The 22477-nt window shown below is 44.4% G+C and overlaps 1 protein-coding gene across 1 annotated transcript in view; it reads left to right on the top strand.

Moving 5' to 3' along the window:
* Positions 1 to 20273, top strand: part of peak1 (pseudopodium-enriched atypical kinase 1) — a 186723-nt gene extending 166450 nt beyond the window's left edge. Inside the window, exons 6-8 of the mRNA XM_061720833.1 lie at positions 4013 to 4254; positions 12717 to 13471; positions 18904 to 20273. Of these exons, the coding sequence (XP_061576817.1) occupies positions 4013 to 4254; positions 12717 to 13471; positions 18904 to 20181 (2275 nt within the window). The 3' untranslated portion in view covers positions 20182 to 20273. The remainder of the gene's footprint in view (positions 1 to 4012; positions 4255 to 12716; positions 13472 to 18903) is intronic.
* Positions 20274 to 22477: the final 2204 nt, after the last annotated feature.

Raw genomic sequence — 22477 nt, 5'->3', positions numbered from 1 at the left:
TGTCAAGTGTTCAAAAACCTTGTTATTTACTTAATGAGTGTTGTTAGAGGAACTGAGTTAATTGATTGGCTATTTATTTACAAATGTAGCCACAGATTAAGACAAAACCAATCTTGTATGGAAAAAAGCATTAAAAATCACAATAATCGAAGAATCGTGGCACCAATAATCGAATCGACAATCGTTATAATCGAAGAATCAAAGCTCCAATAATCGAAATCGAATCGTGAGGTACCCTTGTTTGCACACCCCTATTTGGTAACGGTAACTGCGTTACTGAATTTAAAAAGTAATGCGTTAGAGTATTAGTTACCTCAAAACTAACGGCGTTACTGTAACGCATTACTACATAACGCGTTAGTCCCAACACTCTAGATAGCAGCTAAATTTTTATGCATAACACACAAACTTTTACTTAGCGTAAACTAAAGGTTTATGATGGAAGTTAACACTCTCTCAATGTCAGAATCAGACTCGAGGACTGACCCATGTCCTTTCTGTTCCTGTGATGCCACATTATTTTTGATGAAAAGAAGAAGCAGATACAATCTGAAGGTTCTTTTAAGATAATAATGAAGTGTTGGTTCGCCATTATGTTGCCATGGTAACTTGGTGGAGACCTGTTGTATCTAAAATGTCCAGGTAATGCGACCTCCGTTGTGAGATGTCAAGAATTCCTCGGTTATTATTTAGTTCGTTACTCTTCTGTGTTCCTGCCACAGGTGGTGGGATTATTCTCACAGACGAAGCCTTTTATAGACTCTCTCATATTAACCAGACGTGTGGTGAACCAGTGTGACCAACAAATGATGACAGTGGCAGGAAATGACACAGAAGATGACACACCAGGTTCAGGATAATCCAAACATTATTTGCTAATCAGCCTCACCTATGACAAGGTCTGTGGCCGTGGATCAAACTTTGTCACGAAAGGAAATGGCCACAAAAAGTTCAATGTCTAGACTAGACCATAAAAGCCCTGAATGGACAGCACTGGACTGGACTGCTCTGGATTGGACTATACTGGACTGGACTGGACTAGAATATTCTGGACCGGACTGAACTGGACTGCTCTGGACTGGAAAATACTGGACATCACTGGATGGGACTACACTGGACAACGTTGGACTAGACTGGACTATACCAGACAACATTTGATTGTACCATATTGGACTACACCGGATTTGACTAAATTGGCTGGATTATTCTGGACTAGACTAGCCTGAACTGGATTATTCTGGACTGGATTATTCTGGACTGGACTAGCCTGGACTGGACTAGCCTGAACTGGACCATTCTGGACTGGACTATTCTGAACTGGATTATTCTGGACTGGACTAGCCTGAACTGGATTATTCTGGACTGGACTAGCCTGAACTGGATTATTCTGGACTAGCCTGAACTGGATTATTCTGGACTGGACTCGACTGAACTGGAATATTCTGGACTGGACTAGCCTGAACCGGATTATTCTGGACTAGCCTGAACTGGATTATTCTGGACTGGACTCGACTGAACTGGACTATTCTGGACTGGACTAGACTGAACTGGATTATTCTGGACTAGACTAGCCTGGACTGGATTATTCTGGACTGGACTAGACTAGCCTGGACTGGATTATTCTGGACTGGACTAGACTAGACTGAACTGGATTATTCTGGACTGGACTAGACTGAACTGGATTATTCTGGACTGGACTAGACTGAACTGGATTATTTTGGACTGGACTAGACTGAACTGGATTATTCTGGACTGGACTAGCCTGAACTGGATTATTCTGGACTGGACTAGACTGAACTGGATTATTCTGGACTGAACTGGATTATTCTGGACTGGACTAGACTGAACTGGATTATTCTGGACTGGACTAGCCTGAACTGGATTATTCTGGACTGAACTGGATTATTCTGGACTGGACTAGCCTGAACTGGATTATTCTGGACTGGATTATTCTGGACTGGACTAGACTGAACTGGATTATTCTGGACTGGACTAGCCTGAACTGGATTATTCTGGACTGGACTAGCCTGAACTGGATTATTCTGGACTGGACTAGACTGAACTGGATTATTCTGGACTGGACTAGACTGAACTGGATTATCCTGGACTGGACTAGCCTGAACTGGATTATTCTGGACTGGACTAGACTGAACTGGATTATTCTGGACTGGACTAGACTGAACTGGATTATTCTGGACTGAACTGGATTATTCTGGACTGAACTGGATTATTCTGGACTGGACTAGACTGAACTGGATTATTCTGGACTGAACTGGATTATTCTGGACTGAACTGGATTATTCTGGACTGGACTAGACTGAACTGGATTATTCTGGACTGAACTGGATTATTCTGGAGTGGACTGGATTATTCTGGACTGGACTGGATTATTCTGGACTGGACTAGACTGAACTGGATTATTCTGGACTGGACTAACCTGAACTGGATTATTCTGGACTGGACTAGCTTGAACTGGACTATTCTGGACTGGACTAGACTTTGGACTAGTTTTACACATTTAGTGTACCATATTTTCGCGACCATAAGGCGCACATAAATTTTTTTTTTTTTTTTTTAAATGTGCCGGGCGCCTTATGAAACGGTGCGCCTGTCTATTACCTGAATTACGGTAATGTAAGGCCGGCCACCATGAGAACGGTAAAAAGAGAAGGGGGCGGGTGAAGCCTTGAGTTGCAACGTGAATGAGACCATCCACTGAGCTGTTTAATGCGGAAACAGAAGATGAAGACTTTTAAGGATTTGCTTGATGTGTAAAGTGAAATAAAATACAATCAAAATAAGTTCTGCTATGTTCTGCAGCGCGCGTGTGTTTTGCATGTCGGGAACCGAGGAAGCACCTGCCGTGGGTTTGCGGGTCCGATCGCCGCATCCCCGGGGCAGATCCGGCTGAAATGCCGGTGCTCTTTCCCCGGGAGCCCCTGCTACCAGTGCATGTGGGTTCCTCCGGTCCCGGCCGGTCGGAACCGGTCACATTCCCCGGTTAAAGCCGCAGTGATGCGCGCTGCTCCAGCTCGACTTCCTGGTTCCCCAAGCGGGGTCCGATCGACCTGGTTCCCGGCCGCTTTGCGAGCGGAGATTTCTGGGCTACGTCTCAGGTCGGACCAGCTTCCCCCTCTGAGATTTTAAGCGAAATCTGTCGGTTACAAACCCGGTACCGGATCCCGACACAGGCGTGTGTGTGTTTCGCACCGCGACACACACACATTCTCATTTATGTGGTGCTTGCCTGCCGCGCTGATGGACAGAAACTGTATGGTGATTTTTAAAAGAAAAACTTTGCATTAGAAGTTTCCAGCCGGACTCAGTATAACGGCCAATGAAAAGGGGTGGCTGGATGAAGGGATGATGATGATCAAGTGGCTGAGACAGGTCTGGAAATTCGGACTGGCGCAGCTGAATTAGCGGAGCGGAGCTCCTGTCGGATACAACCCGGTACCGACATGCGCGTGTGTGTGAGCGGGACCAGCGCGGGGGGGGGACCGGGACTTTCTGAATATGTAATGAAGTAAATGTTGGTTTAACAGCGTACGAAGTAGCAGTAGAGTAACTTTAAGCTTAGTTGAGCCACGTTGTGCTCATCATGAGGAAACCATCTCCCGTTACAAAGTGTCACATTATTTACCTGCCTTGGTAAAGTTGGTCTGAAAGATATTATTGAGATTCTCCAGTGCTTTACTCTCGTAATCCTTTAGAGGAACCAGGTTGTCAAAAGACAAGTTAATCTTCTCGGCTTTAATTCTCCTGTCTAAATGTTTAGGTTTAGCTTTTGTTGAGTGAAACGTAAATAACGAAGCTAATAATAACACTCTGTCACACCTGTAATTATTCTGCTGTGGCTGGGATTTGAGTGTGTGTAGTGTGTATATCACCTCTTCATAAACGCACGCTGTCGTCTCACTCCTGTTTCTCGCCTTGTCGCAGGCTTCATATCTACATTTGTGGTCCACATTTTCCCGGCTAAAGCGGCCCCGTTTCTCTGTGTCATGTGCAGCCAGGTACCGGCCGGCGGAGCCAGCGATCCAGAGCTGCCCAGCGTCACCTCGCTCCCTGCCAAAGTGAATCTGGGCCTGCCGTTCAGGGACGGAGAGTATTGCCATGCCAACCAGGCTGCCAATCCGGCTTCGGCCAGCGAGGGCAGCGCCAGCCTGGGAGAGCCTGAAGAGGACGGGAATCTCTCTCATCACTCCGTCTCTCCCGCCTCCAGCCAGTGCAGCGCCACCTACACCAACCTGGGTAAGAGCAGCTCCAGCAGGCAGAAAAAGGCTTTATTAACGCTGAGGCTGTGTAAAGTATAGGTATAAACAATTCAATTCAATTCAATTTTATTTATATAGTGTCTAATACAACAAAAGTTGTCTCTAGACGCTTTCCAGAGACCCATACCCAGAACATAAACCCCCGAGCAGTTATTACATAAACAATGGCAGGTAAAAACTCCCCTAGTGGGAGAAAAGCCTTAAGCCAAACAGTGGCAAGAAAAACTCCCCTTTAGGAGGGAAGAAACCTTGAGCAGGACCAGGCTCATAAGGGGGGACCCTCCTGTCGAGGGCCACTGGGGGTCAGGGACGGCAACAGCACAGCAGGCAGGTGGAAGCAGCAACGGGATGACCAGGGGTGGGGACCGCAGGCCAGCACGCAGCTCCCGAAGCTCCGGCCCAATCAGCAAGCCCCAGGTTGGGGTGCAGGGTCGGGAAAAGGTCGAAAATGGGCAGGGCCAGGGAGAGGAGTTTTGAGGGACGAACCTTCTCCCCCGCCCAAAAGGGGCCGTTACCCTGCCCCCCTCACTCCCACACTGCAGGATCCGGTGTTTTGCATTCAGAGATGCTCTTTGCCACGGGCAGAGGATGCTGCAACATGGACAAAAGAGAAAAAAGAGAAGAGAAGGGGGGGGGCAAACACAGCACAGTAGGTGTACTCTATTTCAATTCAATTTTATTTATATAGCGTCTATTACAACTAACGGTTCTGTTTCATCCGGCTTCATAGAAAAAATAGAGCTGCGTATCATCAGCATAGCAATGAAAGTGTATGCCGTGATTCTGGATTATACTTCCCAATGGCTGCATGTATAAACTGAACAAGATTGGCCCTAGCACTGAACCCTGCGGAACACCATAACAGACCCTTGACTGTTCTGAAGAAACCTCATGTACATGAACAAACTGGAACCTGTCAGATAGATATGATATAAAGCAGCACTACGTAACTTTTCCACCTTAATATCATATTTCCAGAGTCATTGTGATGGTACATCAACTTCCAACAGGTTTAATGAACCTCTGTCATGGTCTGAGGGGTCTGTATCGCCTTCACTGGCACTATGTAACTTTACATACAGTTACTATGTTACAGTTACTTTAGTTACTATGTAACTTTGAGGAGCATGGTAGGAACCCTGCCACACTAAAAAACTCCTTCCTGATTCGTAGTTGAGATGAAAATGGGCGGGGCTTGGAGCGCAGCTCCGCAGAAGCTGGTAACCCGTTGCTGTGTTGTGGCTGCAGCAGCTCCACATAACAGACGTGGGGAAAAGATCGCTAATGGTTTAACTTTTCACCACTTTCCTGCTCGGAGGCAGAACCACGGAGGCCAAGTATCTGATATAACAAAGTGAAAGAGTAAAAGAGTCGTCGGCTCGCTTGGATCGCGGCTGTAACGACCAAACACCTTCCACTCAGTATCACAAACAAACACTCACACAGACCGGGTCGGATCAAAACACGGGTTTTATTCCCCACTTCTCCAGCTAAACTGAGTTGCTGGCCAGCTCTCTGCGGTGCAATTAACCCCAATCTTCAGGTAAAACTAGTTTGTTGAGGAAAAAATATTAACTCTTATTTGTAGCTGCAGAGGGAAAAAAAATAATCTCACGAGGAAAACAAAAATATTGCTCACGCCTCCGAGCCTCTTCAGCATAATATAGCGGTCAAAAAAAAGAAAAGAGAAGTAAGAGTAATAAAAAACATGTACTGTATGTTGTACTATTATACAAATTTATTGAAACACATGGCGAGTCAAACATTTACCAAAGCAGCTGCCAAACACTCCTAAACAAGGTAGTAAGACGTGGGTTGTGCAGAACTGCAGCAGTAAATCCTTTCTAAAGAGTGCAGCTCCGACGAGGAGCTCCACTCTTTAGTAGGGATTTCATATGGATCCAGACCGTTAAAAATCATTATTTTCTCCATATACTGCTCCCTGGCTTCCTTGTTTAAGGTATCCCGGTAAATTCCAGTTCCTTTCCAGCAGTTTAACATTTTTTTTTGCGTTCCGTCTGTTCACTTGGTGAAACAGAAAAGTCTGTCCCGTCTTCATTCACTATCAAAACAAATGTACGCGACGGGGACAGGAGTTTTCCGGCAGTACGCGCTGGTGCTCATGGGAAACGTAGTGTTCTTTCTGGTAAAGCACTACCGCTTTTGTCCAAAAGATGCCGCCAAACTCAACAAAAGCTGAAAGTTACGTTGTGCTGCTTTAAACCAACGTAGCGCTGTCCCTTTAATCCCAACAACATGCTCTAACTGCACATTAATCTCCAACCACGACAACTTCTAAGTGGTTGAAGTGGTGCTGAAGTGGATTAAACAGAAAAAGGATACAAAGAGAAAAACATCTCTTTTTCAAGTAGCTTTTATTCCACATTGCTGAACACGACCAGAACCTGTCACTCTTCAGTTTTTGTTCTTTTGCCCAACACTGTTGCACTTAGTCATGTGACAAAGAAACATTTAAATTTTTATTCACAGCTAAAACAATGGAGCTCAAAAATCCCAACACATGCCGTCACCCACGGGAATAAAAGAATAACGCCTCTCCTGATGGTTAAAGCCCGGGAACCTCCTTTAGGTGACAGTGATGAGTTCTCCTTGCCTTTGTTTCATTGTCAGATTCTTGAGAACCGTGGTAGACAAAATATAAGACTTGAATATAATGACAGTAATAAAGACTAGAGATCCATTGATCTGCTGGTGATCGGCTTCGGACAGTTTTACTTTTGGACAACTGGTTTTTCACCAGTGATCAGCTGGTACTGATGATGGTCCTTTTTTTTGTCCAATTTTTCTTGGTTTAGGTTACGTTTACGTTTTAGAAACGTGTTTCTCAGGAGGTAAAAATATCATAGCGTTGTCGCCAGGAAGCAGGTCGTCTTGGGTTCACCAGGTTGTCATGGTTTCACCAGGTCGTCATGGTTTCACCTAGGGATGGGCGGTATGGACTAAAAAATGTATCACGGTAATTTCTGGCATTTATCCCGATAACGATAAAAATGACGACAAAAAAAATACCAATTCAACTCCATCTTTTTAACTATAAATCTATCTCGCTCTCAGATCCACCATGTTTGTTACACAAAAACATCAACGGGAATTTATCCTTTTTTCTTTCTTTCTTTCTTTCTTTCTTTCTTTCTTTCTTTCTTTCTTTCTTTCTTTCTTTCTTTCTTTCTTTCTTTCTTTCTTTCTTTCTTTCTTTCTTTCTTTCTTTCTTTCTTTCTTTCTTTCTTTCTTTCTTTCTTTCTTTCTTTCTTTCTTTCAGGCTCATTTCTTTTTTTCTTTCTTTCTTTCTTTATGGCTTATTTCTTTCGTTCTTTCTTTCTTTTTGGCTCATTTCTTTCTTTCTTTCTTTTTTTCTTTCAGGCTCATTTCTTTCTTTCTTTCTTTATGGCTTATTTCTTTCTTTCTTTCTTTCTTTCTTTTTTTCTTTCAGGCTCATTTCTTTTTTTCTTTCTTTCTTTCTTTATGGCTCATTTCTTTCTTTCTTTCTGGCTCATTTCTTTCTTTCTTTCAGGCTCATTTCTTTCTTTCTGGCTCGCTTCCTTCCTTCCTTCCTTCCTTCCTTCCTTCCTTCCTTCCTTCCTTCCTTCCTTAAATCAGTTTTACACAAAAACGTCATCAACGGGAATTTATCGTTTTTATCGTGAGATACAAATTCTTACCGTGGGGAATTTTTTTGACGGTTTATCGTGAACGGTAAAATATCACCCATTCCTAGTGTCACCAGGTCATGGTTTCACCAGGGGTTTCCGGGGGCGGGGACAGGGGGGTCGGTCGCCTGTCAGGCTGCTCTCAGTGGGAAATCATCTCAGCCGGTCAGAGACGCAGCAGAAACCCAGAGTTATGGGCTGCAGCAGCAGATTCCTTGTTTGAGTTGTTTCTCCCCGTGTTTCCCCGCCTGGATCACTGGGGCTTCTTCCTTCCTGTTGAATGAATCTTGGGGGACAAAATATTTGTTTTTCTGTGTCACTGTTGCGCTAATTAGTCTTGTTTTCTGCGGGCTGCCGCCGGAGCGAGAGCTCGGTGGGTAGAAGTGTTGTGGCTGCGTTAAAGCCTCCCTGGACGGCGCTGACGAGCCGCCTGCAGCTGGATCCCACTTTGCTGCTCGCTGCTAATTAGGGACGGGGAGGGCGGGTGTGCACCGCGGCGGCGGCGCGGGGGGGGCAGCCATCTGCTCGGAGATGACTGATTCTGACGTCTCTCTTTTTTTTTTTGAGTTTCCACATTTTCCCAACATTTTCCAGCCACGCTCGTTAGTGGAAAGTCTCTCTCTCTCTCCCCCTCACGCACACGTGCAGCCTTTATTTTTAATCACCAGCACGCAGGACTCAGAGCTCGCCTGCTCACTCGCTGAGAGTCGGCCAGCGTCGGGGGGGGACTCGAGCCCGTCTGCTGGCTCCGCCGGCTGCTCCGACCGTCGGGGATGGAGAGCACGCTCGGCTCAGCCGCCGCTCGCTTACCTAGAAACTCTGAGCACTAGTGGACTGGAGGTAGGACGTGGTTTCCTTGTGTCGTCTCACCTCTGCCCATCAGCCCCCCCAACCCTCCGCCTCCTCCTCATCCTCGCCCCCCGCTCCTCTTTAGTCCATCCGCCTCCAGTTTCACTTCCTCCACCTGCATCACATCCAGTTTGTTTTCCCGGAGCAGCAACAGGTTCATCATCTCGATGGATCAGTTCAGATCTATAGGATCTTATTGGTCCCCGAAGGGGGGGGGGGGGGGTCGCTTATGAGACGCGTTACCACCGGTGACGCCTTCAAATCCCTCCTAAAAAAGATCTAAACATTCATCCAGAATCCACCAGAATGTGTTTGAAGGCATCCAGGAAGTATTGTTTTTTTTAATATGCCCTAATTCTAAATTGATTCTCATATTAATTCCTAAAAATCAATTCATATGTCTAAAGATCAATTTTTTTTTATTTTTTTTTTTAATTTATTTATGTATTTATTTATTTTTTTCATCATTACATTACAACTTTTGGTTATTTTTTTGTTTATCCCCAAAAAAGGAATGTTTTGTTGGACACGAGAATAACTGGTGCCATGTTTTTGCTTTTAAATATGTTTAAAGGTATGAAAACATTAAAGTGTTAGGTTATAATTGCATAAATTGTCTATATTTCATTACTTTATAAACTGTCTTGGGGTTACATTTGCAAAAAATGCTAAAAACCAAATGCTCAAAAATTAAAAACCAAAATAGAACGAAAATGGAACAAATAAAAACGGAATGTGGGAAAAAATAAAACTGATTTCCTCCGTCTCTGTTTCCTCCCTGGATCTGTTTGGTAATTCTGACCCACGATGTTTCTGTTTCAGTTCTATCAGCATTCTGGGAGCTGATTGGTCCTTACAGCATCATTAGCTGCAATACTTGCTGTTTAATCTCAATATAATACTAGTAGTAATATTTTGCAGAACTACAGTCATATAATTCATGCAACAGCTGAAAAAACAGTTTTAATAACACTAACCAAATCAATATCGGAATCGAATCAAATCTTGATAATCGATTCTGAATCTTAAGAATCGGAATTGAATCGATTCTTGACATTTGAATCGATCCCCAGCCCTATTTTTTAAATCAATAAATCTGATCAGAAGACAAACTAACTCCTGAGGAAGTTTACTGAGGAAGTTTATTTGCACGGCCATGTAAACACCAATAACCCCCTAACCTGAATTTGCTCATATTCCGGTTTTTAAAAACCTGAATATGAGCCCTGGGTTACTCCTTTTAAAACCTGAATATTGGGTCATGTAAACGCCTAACAGAATATCCCCATCAAACGGAACAGGAATTTGTTTTCTGCACATGCTCTGTTCACAAGGAATCCTGGTCTTTTGAGTCCAGGAAGTTCTTATAAACACGGAGAAACACAAGACCAGGAGGAGACTAATCACTTCATAAATGTAATGAAGGATATGAACATTTCTGCATTTGTAGACGGTAGAAAGTACCGGGATAGAAGATTTACAAGAAGGTGAGCGAAAAGTTGCACGAAGCAGCATTTGTTTTGAATTTGGAAACAGGAAGAAGAAGCGGAAATGACGCTAATTGTGTCATCACCTTCTCCGCGCGTCGCTGGTTTGATCCAGATATCCCGAATGATTAATTACCATGTATACAGGGATAACCCTGTTTGCTAACGCATGGAAATGGAATATTCTGAATGTTTCAGTAACCGAAATATTAGCAATAACCCGAATTTTGACTGCATGTAAACGTAGTCACAGTTGCTGGTATTTTGGTCCGTTCCTCCATGATCTCCTCTAGAGTAGTGATGTTTTGGGGCTGTCGCTGGGCAACACGGACTCCAAAACTCCAAAGATTTTCTGTGGGGTTGAGATCTTGAGACTGGCTAGGCCACTCCAGGACCTTGAAATGTTTCTTACGAAGCCACTCCTTCGTTGCCCGGGCGATGTTTGGGATCATTGTCCTGCTGGAAGACCCAGCCACGTTTCATCTTCAATGCCCTGCTGATGGAAGGAGATTTTCACTCAAAGTCATCACTTCACTCATTATTAAAGCTCCTTATTTGGTGATTTGATGCTTTTCTCTCAGTTGTTTTAATGTTATCTTATTGTAAACTATAAAAACTGACCATATGTGGGTCCTTCGGTTTAAAGATACGTTGAAAACTTTTGGATATTTCAGCAGTTTTTATGAATCTGTGTAAAAACGGCTGAAGTAACAGCCCCGTCCCTGCAGCCGAGGGTCCACACAGCCGGACCAGGGAGGCTCCTGCTTTCTGGGATGGATTACTGCAGATTGGTGAAGGAAGACATTAAATAAACTCGTTCCAGGGAGGATTACCCAGACTCATTAACTTCATCCCGACTGCTCTGCTTAAGGCTTCAGCCGCATTATTAACATGACGGCAGCGTGACTTCCGCACACTCTCACTCGCTCTGTCCTGCTTTAGTTTGTAATCTGCAGCATTTTCTGCAAGAAGGAATTTATTTCTCTTTTCCTAAACGGACATCTTTACCACGGGGATCAGGGAGTGCTGAAAAATCTCATCATCTCACGTCCAGCAGCCTCTCGAGGGGATCGTCCCAGACCTTCTCCACCCGTAAAGTTGAACCTACCGCTGGTTTATTCCCATCATGCAAAGGAGAGAAACCCTTTATTGCTTTTATTTAGTCACACACTTGTCTGTGACCCACCTGCATCTGTGACACTTCGGTTTCTTCCCACAACACCCGAGGAAAATAAGGTCACGTCTGTGTGGGATTTCTTTCTTTTTCCTTTTTTTCTGTCTAAGCTTGGCTGCAGAGCTGAACTCTGTCGGCTGGATGGTTGATGGTTGGAGGAACAACTTGTTCCCGGCTTGTCCTGCTCTCTGGCTTTAATTCACCAGTTTGCTCACGTGCCGCAGCCACGGCACCTCGTGTCATCCTCTCATCCTCTCATCCTCTCGTCCTCCTGAGAGGCGACCAGAGGAAACGCCATGTGAGGGAGAAGCGAGTGGCTCCGGAGAAGTTGAGGGAGGGAAATCGGGTCACATTCTCTGTTTGTTGTCAATGATACACAAACCGAACATTCAAAACTCTACAAAACAGAAAAGATGGGCTGATCATTTGAAAGGAAGATGCCGAACTCTGATCAGGGAGCAGTTCCTCTACTGACCACACGGGGGCAGAAAGGTTAGAGGTATCTGTGCTGATCAGTGGGGACAGTCCGGCACTTTTTGTGACTCCACTTTGCCCCACTTGAGGCGCACTGTGATGTTTTATGTCACATTAATTCCCAGCAGCAGGGCCGCCGTAAGGGGTGTGCGAACCGTGCGACCGCACGGGGCCTCGCGCTATGGGCCGTTTTTTTTTTTTTTTTTTTTTCAATTTTTTTTTTTTTTCCGTTTGTTTTTTCGTTTTTTCCCTTATAAATATCAACAGTCACGTTCCAATACAGACCTAAATGTGTACTAGTCTGGGCATATCAATACATATATGTGCAATGATGCGTGTCTGTTGTTCAATACAACTGATCAGACCAAGCGCAGACACAAGCTGCTCTGATCCAGACGGTGGAGTTGGAACAAACTGTCACACAATGTCGAGAGAACGAGACAGAATCAGGAAATTTCCATCAGGGGATGAAAAAAGAAAAAAAACTAAAGAAAATGGAAGAGTTTAATGCCTCTCTGAAAGGCACGTTTGATAAATTTGTTACAAAAATCACCGATCCGACCGGGTCTCAAGCAGCCGTGGGGCCCCGCGTTGAGGCAAGAGATGATGATGAGGCAGGGGAAGGTATCCAGTATTTTGCTAATTGGAGAGTTAAAATTGCGCATATAGACACCCGATCCGACCCGAAAAACCCAAAAATTCCGGGCGATTTCGCACAAGACCTTGCAAATCTCCCAGACGGCTGCGTGGACATGAATGTAATGAAGCTTCTCTGTGTTTCCTCCAGGTCAGTACCGGGTCAGCATGATCCCGCTGAAGCAGCCCCGTAACGGCAAGGCCTCCACGGACACGCTGGCCTCCGACCTGGACGGCTCCGACCAGCCCCCGCCCAAGGCCACGCCCCCGCCGCTGCCCAAGAAGGCCTTCCCTCGCTCGGGCACCGAGCCCAGCCTGGGGGGCAAAGAGCCCCCGAGGCGGCGCGCCGAGGCCCGGCCCGGCGGCACCAACCTCAGCGTGGCCAACCCCCTCTACGACCTGGACTCCCCCTGGGAGACGGGCAGCCAGAGCTCGTCCCTCAGCTCCGAGCCCCAGCGGCCTCACGACCACGAGAGCGCCGACTCCCTGGAGAGGCCGCCGGCTCCCCGGCCGACGACCAGCGCGTCCTCGCTGGCTCCTCCGGACCGGAGGGTCTTCCCGGGCCGGGAGTCTCTCCCGGAGAGGGGCCGGGCCGCGGGGCGGGGCGTTCCCGCCGCCAGCGCTGCCGCTAGCTCCAAGACGCACAGGCCGGCTCTGTTCCGCGGGCTGGACAGCTGGGACGAGGTGGTGGGCCGGATCCGCGGGCTGCACACGGACACGCTGCGGAAGCTGGCGGCCAAGTGCGAGGACCGCTTCATGGCGGGCCAGAAGGACCACCTGAGGTTCGGCACCGACAGCTGGTCCCACTTCAGGCTGACCACGGGGAAACCGTGCTGCGAGGCCGGCGACGCCGTCTACTACACCGCCTCCTACGCCAAGGACCCGCTGGTCAACTACGCCATCAAGGTGAGCCGTCCTCCGTAGGGCTGGGGAGCGATTAAAATATCAAGAATCGATTCGATTATGATTCTTAAAGGAGCATGAGGCAGGATTCATGAAAAAAATTCGTAAACGTTTTAAGTTTTCTAGTAATAATGTCAGATGAAGCGTTCCAAACCAAAAAGAATGATCCTCTAGTGTATCTCTCCTTTGCCTTGAACAGGCTGTTGCTGCAAAATGTGCTGCAATTGTGGGCCCGAATTTCCCGCGCTGTCCTGTGGATGTGACGTCACATGACGCTGCATGCACGTTCTCCCCGTTCTCCCGTGCCGGCTTCACTGTTGGCTGCAGTACCCCCAACGGCCGTCGTGGCGAAGGCGTCATGTGACGTCACATCCACAGGACAGCCCGGGAAATTCCGGTCACAATTGCAGCACATTTTGCAGTATACTTCACTGGAGTAATTATTCTCGTTACTCTATTTCATTTCGGCCTTTAAAAAGAAACTATCCAGTTAAATTGCTCCATCCGGATAGAGTGAATTTGGTTGTGGTTGGATGAGAAGTATAAACACAATACCATTCCGACACCCTATTGGTTTGTACGCGATCCATTGCACGTGCACATGATACAAATCACGTTGCGTTCCAGCAGCGCTGGTCACGTTCGTCTAGATGTCCGTGGCAGAGACGCAAGAGAACTCGTCGGGCGAAATGTCGCAAACAAGCACCAGCGAGGAGATTGGTAGCCCGGCCCAGGAAGACCAACCAACTCTTGTACATCCCTGGCCGTACCTGGAGGAATTGTTAAAAATGGTTGGATGGAAAAACAACTCCTTTAGAATGCGCTGCAAGCTCTGTGCACCGAAGTACCACGAGCTAATGGCTTTCAAAGACTCGCCGTCTAATTTGAGGAAGCATATTGAGGTTTTGCACCATTACAATACTTATAGGCAACTAGTCATCATATCTCCTGCTCTCTGAAACACATGTTAATGTTCAATAGTACACATATATGGTTCTTTAATATATTTACATTATACTAAGATGCATTCATTTTCAATGGCTTTTGTCCTTAAAGGCTTTTTTCCTCCTTAAATTACTTTTACTTTTATACTTAAGTAGTTTTGAAACCAGTACTTTTATACTTTTACTTGAGTAAAATATTGAGTTGATACTTCAACTTCTGCAGGAGTATTTTTAAACTCTAGTATCTACCTGAGTAATGAATGTGAATACTGAAGACACCTCTGCATATTTGTCTCAAATTGTTGCCCTCGACCCCGAAACGCCGTCTCCAGAAGTGAAAACAGTCCGTCCTTCTTCCCCATCAGAGCTCTGATCTGCCCCCGCAGCCGCACAGCAGGTTATTTCTGACCCTGTTATTTAATCAAAGAGAGACATTTAAATAATCATAGCGCCTCGTGGTTTGATCCGGCGCTGCAGGTTCCTGACGTCTCCAGAGGAGTCGCCTCTCATTTCTAGGCCTGTGTTGAAAAAATCGATTTCCCAATTCTAAATCGATTCTCATATTAATTCCTAAAAATCGATTCATATGTCTAAAGATCGATTTTTTTTCTATTTTTTTTCTTTTATTTATTTTTTTTTTTTTTTTCCATCATTACATTACAACTTTTATTTTTTTGGTTTATCCCCAAAAAAGGAATGTTTGGTTGGACACGAGAATAACTGGTGCCATGTTTTTTCCTTTAAATATGTTTAAAGGTATGAAAACATTAAAGTGTTAGGTTATAATTGCATAAAGTGTCTATATTTCATTACTTTATATACTGTCTTGGGGTTACATTTGCATAAAATGCTAAAAACCAAATGCTCAAAAATTAAAAACCAAAATAGACCGAAAATGGAACAAATAAAAACGGAATGTGGGAAAAAATAAAACCGATTTCATCCGTCTCTGTTTCCTCCTGGATCTGTTTGGTAATTCTGACCCACGATGTTTCTGAAAGCAGTTCTATCAGCATTCTGGGAGCTGATTGGTCCTTACAGCATCATTAGCTGCCAATTCTGTTTAATCTCAATATAATACTAGTAGTAATATTTTGCAGAACTACAGTCATATAATTCATGCAACAGCTCAAAAAACAGTTTTAATAACAGTAACCCAAATCAATATCGGAATCGAATCAAATCTTGATAATTGATTCTGAATCTTAAGAATCGGAATCGATTCTTGACATTTGAATGGATCCCCAGCCCTACTCATTTCCTCCACGGAGGTGAAACGGAGGTTTGATGAAGCCACAACAGGTTGTCGTTGTTTGTCCTTCAGAAGTGTTTCTGAAGCTCGAAGGACATGAAACTCGCCGCCTTCACGTTTGCAGCAGCTTCACAAAACCGGCCCCAGCGAGCCCATTAAACTCTCCCAAATCACCCGTTTGCAGAAAGGCCGAGAGTGTAATTGGTGTTCCTGAAAATGAGACGTTATATTCTGTCAGATTGTTCACGCGGAGCTGATGATGAATAATGCACTCGGTGCACGTTGGTGTGAATGCTGAGAGGCTTCAGAGCGTTACAGGAGCAGCAGCGTCGATTACGGCACGAAGAGCGATAAATAAATGATGTTTTTAAACTCGTGTTAACGGAAAACACCACAGTTTTGTGAAAGCAGTGAAGTTCCACGACAGTTTCCTGGAGGATGGATGAGGGTTGAGACGTCCAGCAGATCCGGCCAGTTCAAGCGAGCAATCCGGCGATTGTGAGGAGTTTCTGGAAGAGGAAACTAGTTCAGAGACTTATCCATATTGCATCGCGGCTTAATAAAGCCGACATGAATCATACGAGACTGCGAGGCCTGAAGTTAGGAGAAATAATGAGGAAAAAAGGACCAAGTTATGAAATAACACCCACGTGCAGGTTTTCCTTCTTCATTTCACTGAGAGATTGAGGTCAGAAGGAGTTTTAGCAGCTGAACCGAAGCAGCGCCACATTTCTCTTAAATGTATAAATACATTCAGTACAGACCAGAAGTTTGGACACCTTTCTCATTCAAACAAATGGGGAAGTGTGTCCAAACTTTTGGTCTGTACTGTATGTTTTTTGTCTAACCCTGAAAAACCTGACAATATCCTGCAAAAAAAACCCTCAGATTTGAGTCGGTGAGATTTGAGTCAGGTTCTTCATCAGTCGACTTTTTATATACCGTATTGTCCCAAATATAAGACAACCCCGATTATAAGACGACCCCCTCTTTTTCAAGACTCAAGTTTGAAGAAAGACTTTTTGAACACCAAATTCAATTTTCATACAGAAAATAATGACAGTACATCTGAAACAAATGATTATAACAATATATTCGAGAGAAAAGCATGTTATTTTGACTATTTGAAATCATTATCTTGAAGTTTGCATCATAACTTCTCCTCAGCTGCCGGTTTACCTGCCGAACTTCCATCCACTTTTCTCCACTTTCGGTTATCTCTTCTCTTATTTTATTCTCTTTTCTTTCTTATATTATTTTTATTTTTCTTCTTCGTGACAGGGGTTCGCTTTGGCCTGGGGAGTTAAGTTCAGCATTCGCTTTAAAGATATCAGGCGCCATCTAGCGGTGTGAATGGGTATAACGTCTAGACCCCGAATGTAAGACGACCCCCACTTTTTCAGTCTTATTTCAATGCAAAAAACACCGTCTTATATTCAGGCCAATACGGTATTTCATTTCAAATTTGACATCAAATATCTTCAAGGTTTCACACAAGTCTTGAACATGAAAACAAACAAATCAGACGAAGGAGACGGTGGCGAGTTGTGATTTCTGACGGGGAAATGTTGCTCAGACGACAGCGGTAAAGGTTTCTGTTCATCAGCCCGGTCCCGTCCTCAAGTTATTCCTGCTATTTAAACCTAACTGGTGCAGATGTGACACGTCCCAACCATGACACTACCACCACCGTGCTTCACTGTTGGGATAAGGTTGCGGTTTGCGTTATAAAACCTCTCCTTAAAGGGGACCTATTGTGAAAAACAGGTTTTTTCTTGACCAGCATTTTCGTTGCGTCGCATTTTCCTCAGGTGATAAAGATTCGCTGACGACGATATTTAGTCATAATTTTCGTTGGCAAAAGCAACTTCAGTACCGAGTGGTGTAATATCTGGATTTCTAAAGTGTTGAGGTGGTTGCAGCATTAATAAAACGCGACCTTACACATTACCTTTATCTTGACTCCAGATTTATTCGTCCTCGCAGCTCTATTTATCTCGTTTTCAAGCAGGATTCTCACAAATCTTTTATTTTTATTTATTTTATTTTGTTTCACACAAATACAAGGATGAAAAAAAAGAAAAAACAACAAAAATTCACATAAGGAAAATAAATGAAGACAACAAGAAGAAATATGTGTGAGTGGTTAGAAGCCTATATAGGCTTATATGAAAACCACACCCAAACAATATACTAAAGTTAAAATATTACCAAATGTAAAAATCCCAATTACATATTAAATGCATAAACTGAACATTTCCTGTAAAGGAAAACGTCCTATTATTCTAAATCAAATGATTTAGAGAGCATTCTTTTTGTATATGGACAGTGAAAAAGATAAATCAATTAAATCTGCCTTCCTGTGAGTCCTGTGAGAAAACTATTAGGGCCAGGCAGGAGAAAAATAAAAATAATATTTTAGATAGTTTTTTCATTATGCAATTCGAGAAAAAAGTGGAAATGTCGAGATTAATTTTGAAGTACAATTTCGAGAAAAAAGTCAAAATGTTGAGGAAAAAAGTCCAAATTTCATGAAAAAAGTCCAAATTTCATGAATAAAGTTAAAATGTTGAGAAAAAAGGCGAAATTTCGACTATTCACGAAATTTCAACTTTATTCTTGAAATTATATTTCAACATTAATCTTCACATTTCGACTTTTTTCTCGACATTTCAACTTTTTTCTCGACATTTTGACTTTTTGGTCAACATTTCGACTTTTTTCTCAAAGTGCACAATAAAAAAAACCACCTTTTTTTCTCCTGACTTAAAAAAGTCAAAATGTCAAGAAAAAAGTCGAAATGTTGAGAAAAAAGTTGAAATGTTGAGAAAAAAGTTGAAATGTTGAGAAAAAAGTCCAAATTTCATGAATAAAGTTAAAATGTTGAGAAAAAAGGCGAAATTTTGACTATTCACGAAATTTCCACTTTATTCTTGAAATTGTATTTCAACATTAATCTTGACATTTAGACTTTTTTCTCGACATTTCAACTTTTTTCTCGACATTTCGACTTTTTTCTCGACATTTCAACTTTTTTCTCGACATTTCGACTTTTTTCTCAACATTTCGACTTTTTTCTCAACATTTCGACTTTTTTCTCAAAGTGCACAATAAAAAAAGAAATATTTTTTTTCTCCTGCATTGCGTGTTTGAGGCGGTTAGGTCTTCCAGGGGGTTTTTCTCCCCGGTTTGCTTCCCGACGAGGGTTAACCTGAGGCGTTCTTCTCTCTGCTCCCCAGATCTGCCGCAGCCACATGAAGGAGACGCAGCAGCAGTTCTTCCACAGCCTGGCCGTGCGGCAGAGCCTCCCGCTGCACTTCAACATCCAGCAGGACTGCGGCCACTTCCTGGCCGACGTCCCGGGCCGGCTGCTGCCCTGGGAGGAGGACGAGGAGGGCGGGGGGGGCGAGGGCGGCGGTGGCCCGGCGGAGGCGGAGACGGACCCCAGGACGGGCGGTAGAGTCGACGAGGCGGGTGGCGGCGCGGCCGCGGGGACGGGGACGGGCCGCCTGCGGAGCCGCGTGGTGGTCATCACCCGCGAGGTGCCGTTCCAGACGGTGGCGGACTTCGTCAGGGAGGGCGAGGCGCGGCACGCCGGCAGCCCGGAGCTGTACGAGCGGCAGGTGTGCCTGCTGCTGCTGCAGCTGTGCTCGGGCCTGGAGCACATGAAGCCGCACCACGTCACCCACTGCGACCTGCGGCTGGAGAACCTGCTGCTGGTGCACTGCCAGCCCGGGAACCCCTGGAACCTGGACCTGCTGGAGCCCAACAACAACAGCAGCAGCAGCTCGGGCCCGGGCCCCGGTGCCGCCGCCACGGCCGGCCCCGCCCGCCTCATCATCAGCAACTTCTCCCAGGCCAAGCAGAAGAGCCGGCTGGCCGCCACGGACCCCGGCGCGCTGCGCGACCAGTCCCGGCTGGCGCCCGAGATCATCACGGCCACGCAGTACCGCAAGTGCGACGAGTTCCAGACGGGGATCCTCATCTACGAGATGCTGCACCGGCCCAACCCGTTCGAGGAGTCGCCGGAGCTGAAGGAGCGCGAGTACACGTGGGCCGACCTGCCGGCGCTGCCCGCCCGCTCGCTGTACTCGCAGGGCCTGCAGCAGCTGGCGCGGCTGCTGCTCACCGTCAACCCGTCGGAGCGGATCCGCATGGCGGAGGCGCGGGCCTGCCTGCAGGGCCTGCTGTGGGGCCCGCGGGAGGACCTGTTCCAGGCGCTGGGCTGCGGCGCCGGCGCCGGCCCCGCGGCCCCGCGCCAGGCCGCGCTGCAGAACTGGCTGGACCTGAAGCGGACGCTGATGATGATCAAGTTCGCCGAGCGCTCGCTGGACGCGGCGTGCAGCGTGAGCCTGGAGGACTGGCTGTGCTGCCAGTACCTGGCGCTGGCCAGCACCGAGTCGCTGGGCCGGGTGGTGCACATCCTGCAGCCGCCGCCGGCACCGGCGCCGCACGGCCCGGGCGCGGCAGCACACCTCACAAACACCCTCCACTTGACTCAGACGCAGCCGCTCTGAGCTCCTCTGCTCATCTGTTACCGTGGCAACAGAGCCAACTCTCCCCCCGTGTGGTCCCTTATGGGCTCAAATTAATGCCATAACTATTTTGTATCTGTAAATAAACTTTGTACTTGTAGAAATATTTTGTGCGTGTGCAAAAAATATTTGTACTTGCAAAAAATATTTGTATTTGCAAAAAATATTTTTACTTGTAGAAATATTTTGTGCGTGTGCAAAAAATATTTGCACTTGCAAAAAATATTTGTACTTTGTTAGATACAAAGCTACAAACTTTTTTACAAAAGCTACAAACTTTTTTACAAAAGCTACAAACTTTTTTTACAACTACGAGTTTTGGCAGTGTTTTGACGTGCCAAAACTAAGAGCCAATCAGCACATTGCATCGCCTACTGACTGGGCTGCAAACTAATACAAGTAAATGGACTTATTTTCATAAAGCGCCTTTCGACAAAGAAATTTACGTTTTACGTCTTATTTATTCATTCACAAACGCACTAATATACTTGGGAAACAGTTAGGCACCAAATATAATATGTTTAATTTTTCTGAGATGGCAAAAATAAGAACTTTATTGATCCCACATAGGAGTAATTCATGTTATATCAGCTATAGAGAACAAGGTAGTGCCGAAAAACAATATATATATCCCCCCTCACAAAAATAGAGACATATTTTTTCATCAACAAAACAAATTTAAAAAAAATTCAAATAACAAAATAACATATTTGAACAATTTGTCAGACAATAAAATAACAATAACAATAAAATGTAAGGTATAAAAATGTAAAATATGCTTTGTTAATGAGAAAATATGTTTCTCTATTTTTCTTATTTTTGTGAGGGGGGATATATATACAAAGTACAAATATTTTTTTCACACGCACAAAATATTTCTACAAGTACAAATATTTTTTGCAAGTACAAATATTTTTTGCAAGTACAAATATTTTTTGCACACGCACAAAATATTTCTACAAGTACAAAGTTTATTTATAGATACAAAATAGTTATGGCATTAATTTGAGCCCGTAGTCCCTCGGCCGATGCTTCAGTGTGACGTTGAGCTTTTGCTGCAGCCGCGGCGGCGGCGCCGTCTCCCCTAGCTCCACGACCGGCGTTTTCACCAGCCAGTCCCATCAGAACAAACGGGAGACGTCTCTGTTTACGTCGTCTCTGTTTCAGTCAACTTCTGCAGACTTGTGAGGCATGATGGGTAATTAAGGAAGGTTTCAGGCCGAGTTTGAAGGGAAATTACTTGAGAATATTAGAAATGATCGGAGCATTTTGGGTAAAATTATTCAAAGCGACACTAAGGAGGTTTTTACTCGTTTCAGGAGACTCGGAGGTTAAAGTAGCACAAAGAAGTTTTAATTTTGATCACATATTTGAATATTTATACTAGGGCTGGGCGATTTTGGACAAAAACAAAATCCAGATTTTTTTCTCTGAAAACACGATTTTCGATTTCGATTTTTTTGGTAAAACTACAAAAGACAATGGAATAAATTGTTTCAAATATTTTATCTTTATTTTTAAAGAAAAATAGCACAAGTTTCCCTATTGGGAATGAAGTGCAATTGAAAGATATTGTAAATCCTTGTTGAGTTTAGTAAAGTGACAATATTTACAATTTTCTCGACCAAACAAAGATGACTAGACGAGTCTGTCTGTAATGCAGCCAGCTGCAAAAAAGGAAGATCGATTTTCCGATTTTCCTTTTTTTAACATCGATTGTGATTAATAAATCCGATTTAGATTTAAAATCGATTAATCACACAGCCCTAATTTATACCCTGAGGAGGTGTTGTCCAGCTCTCCCGGTCAATATCACTTTATGAACCAAAGTCACATGAAATGAAACTGATGTTTTAATGTGAAACAAATCCAACCTTTGTGCCACTTTAACGCTTCAGTACGAAGTGTCAGTTTTTATGGACTCCAGTAAAAGTCGAAATGCAGAAATGGAAATCAGTTATTGGAAGAATTCTTTAAAAAATGCTGAATTCAGGGGCGTCAATTGGGTATGGTTAGGTACGGAAAATGTAAATGTTGGTTTTTTAAATACATTTATGGAATTACTCTGTCTATTTGTATTGATTATTCTATTACTTAATACAAATAGAATAACTACAAATGCAAATCAGAACAACATGATCGATTTCACTAGTTATTATACACTGCAAAAACTCAAAATATTAACAAGAATATTTGTCTTATTTCTAGTTAAAATGTCTAATTTTTAGTCAAAAAAAATCTCATTACATTTAAGACAAGACTCAAAAACAACAATTTT

The sequence above is a fragment of the Cololabis saira genome, chromosome 5 (genome assembly GCF_033807715.1).
Source record: "Cololabis saira isolate AMF1-May2022 chromosome 5, fColSai1.1, whole genome shotgun sequence".
NCBI classification, from domain to species: Eukaryota; Metazoa; Chordata; class Actinopteri; order Beloniformes; family Belonidae; genus Cololabis; species Cololabis saira.
Note: the sequence above shows the minus strand (reverse complement) of the source record. Positions and strands in the feature narration are given on the sequence as shown.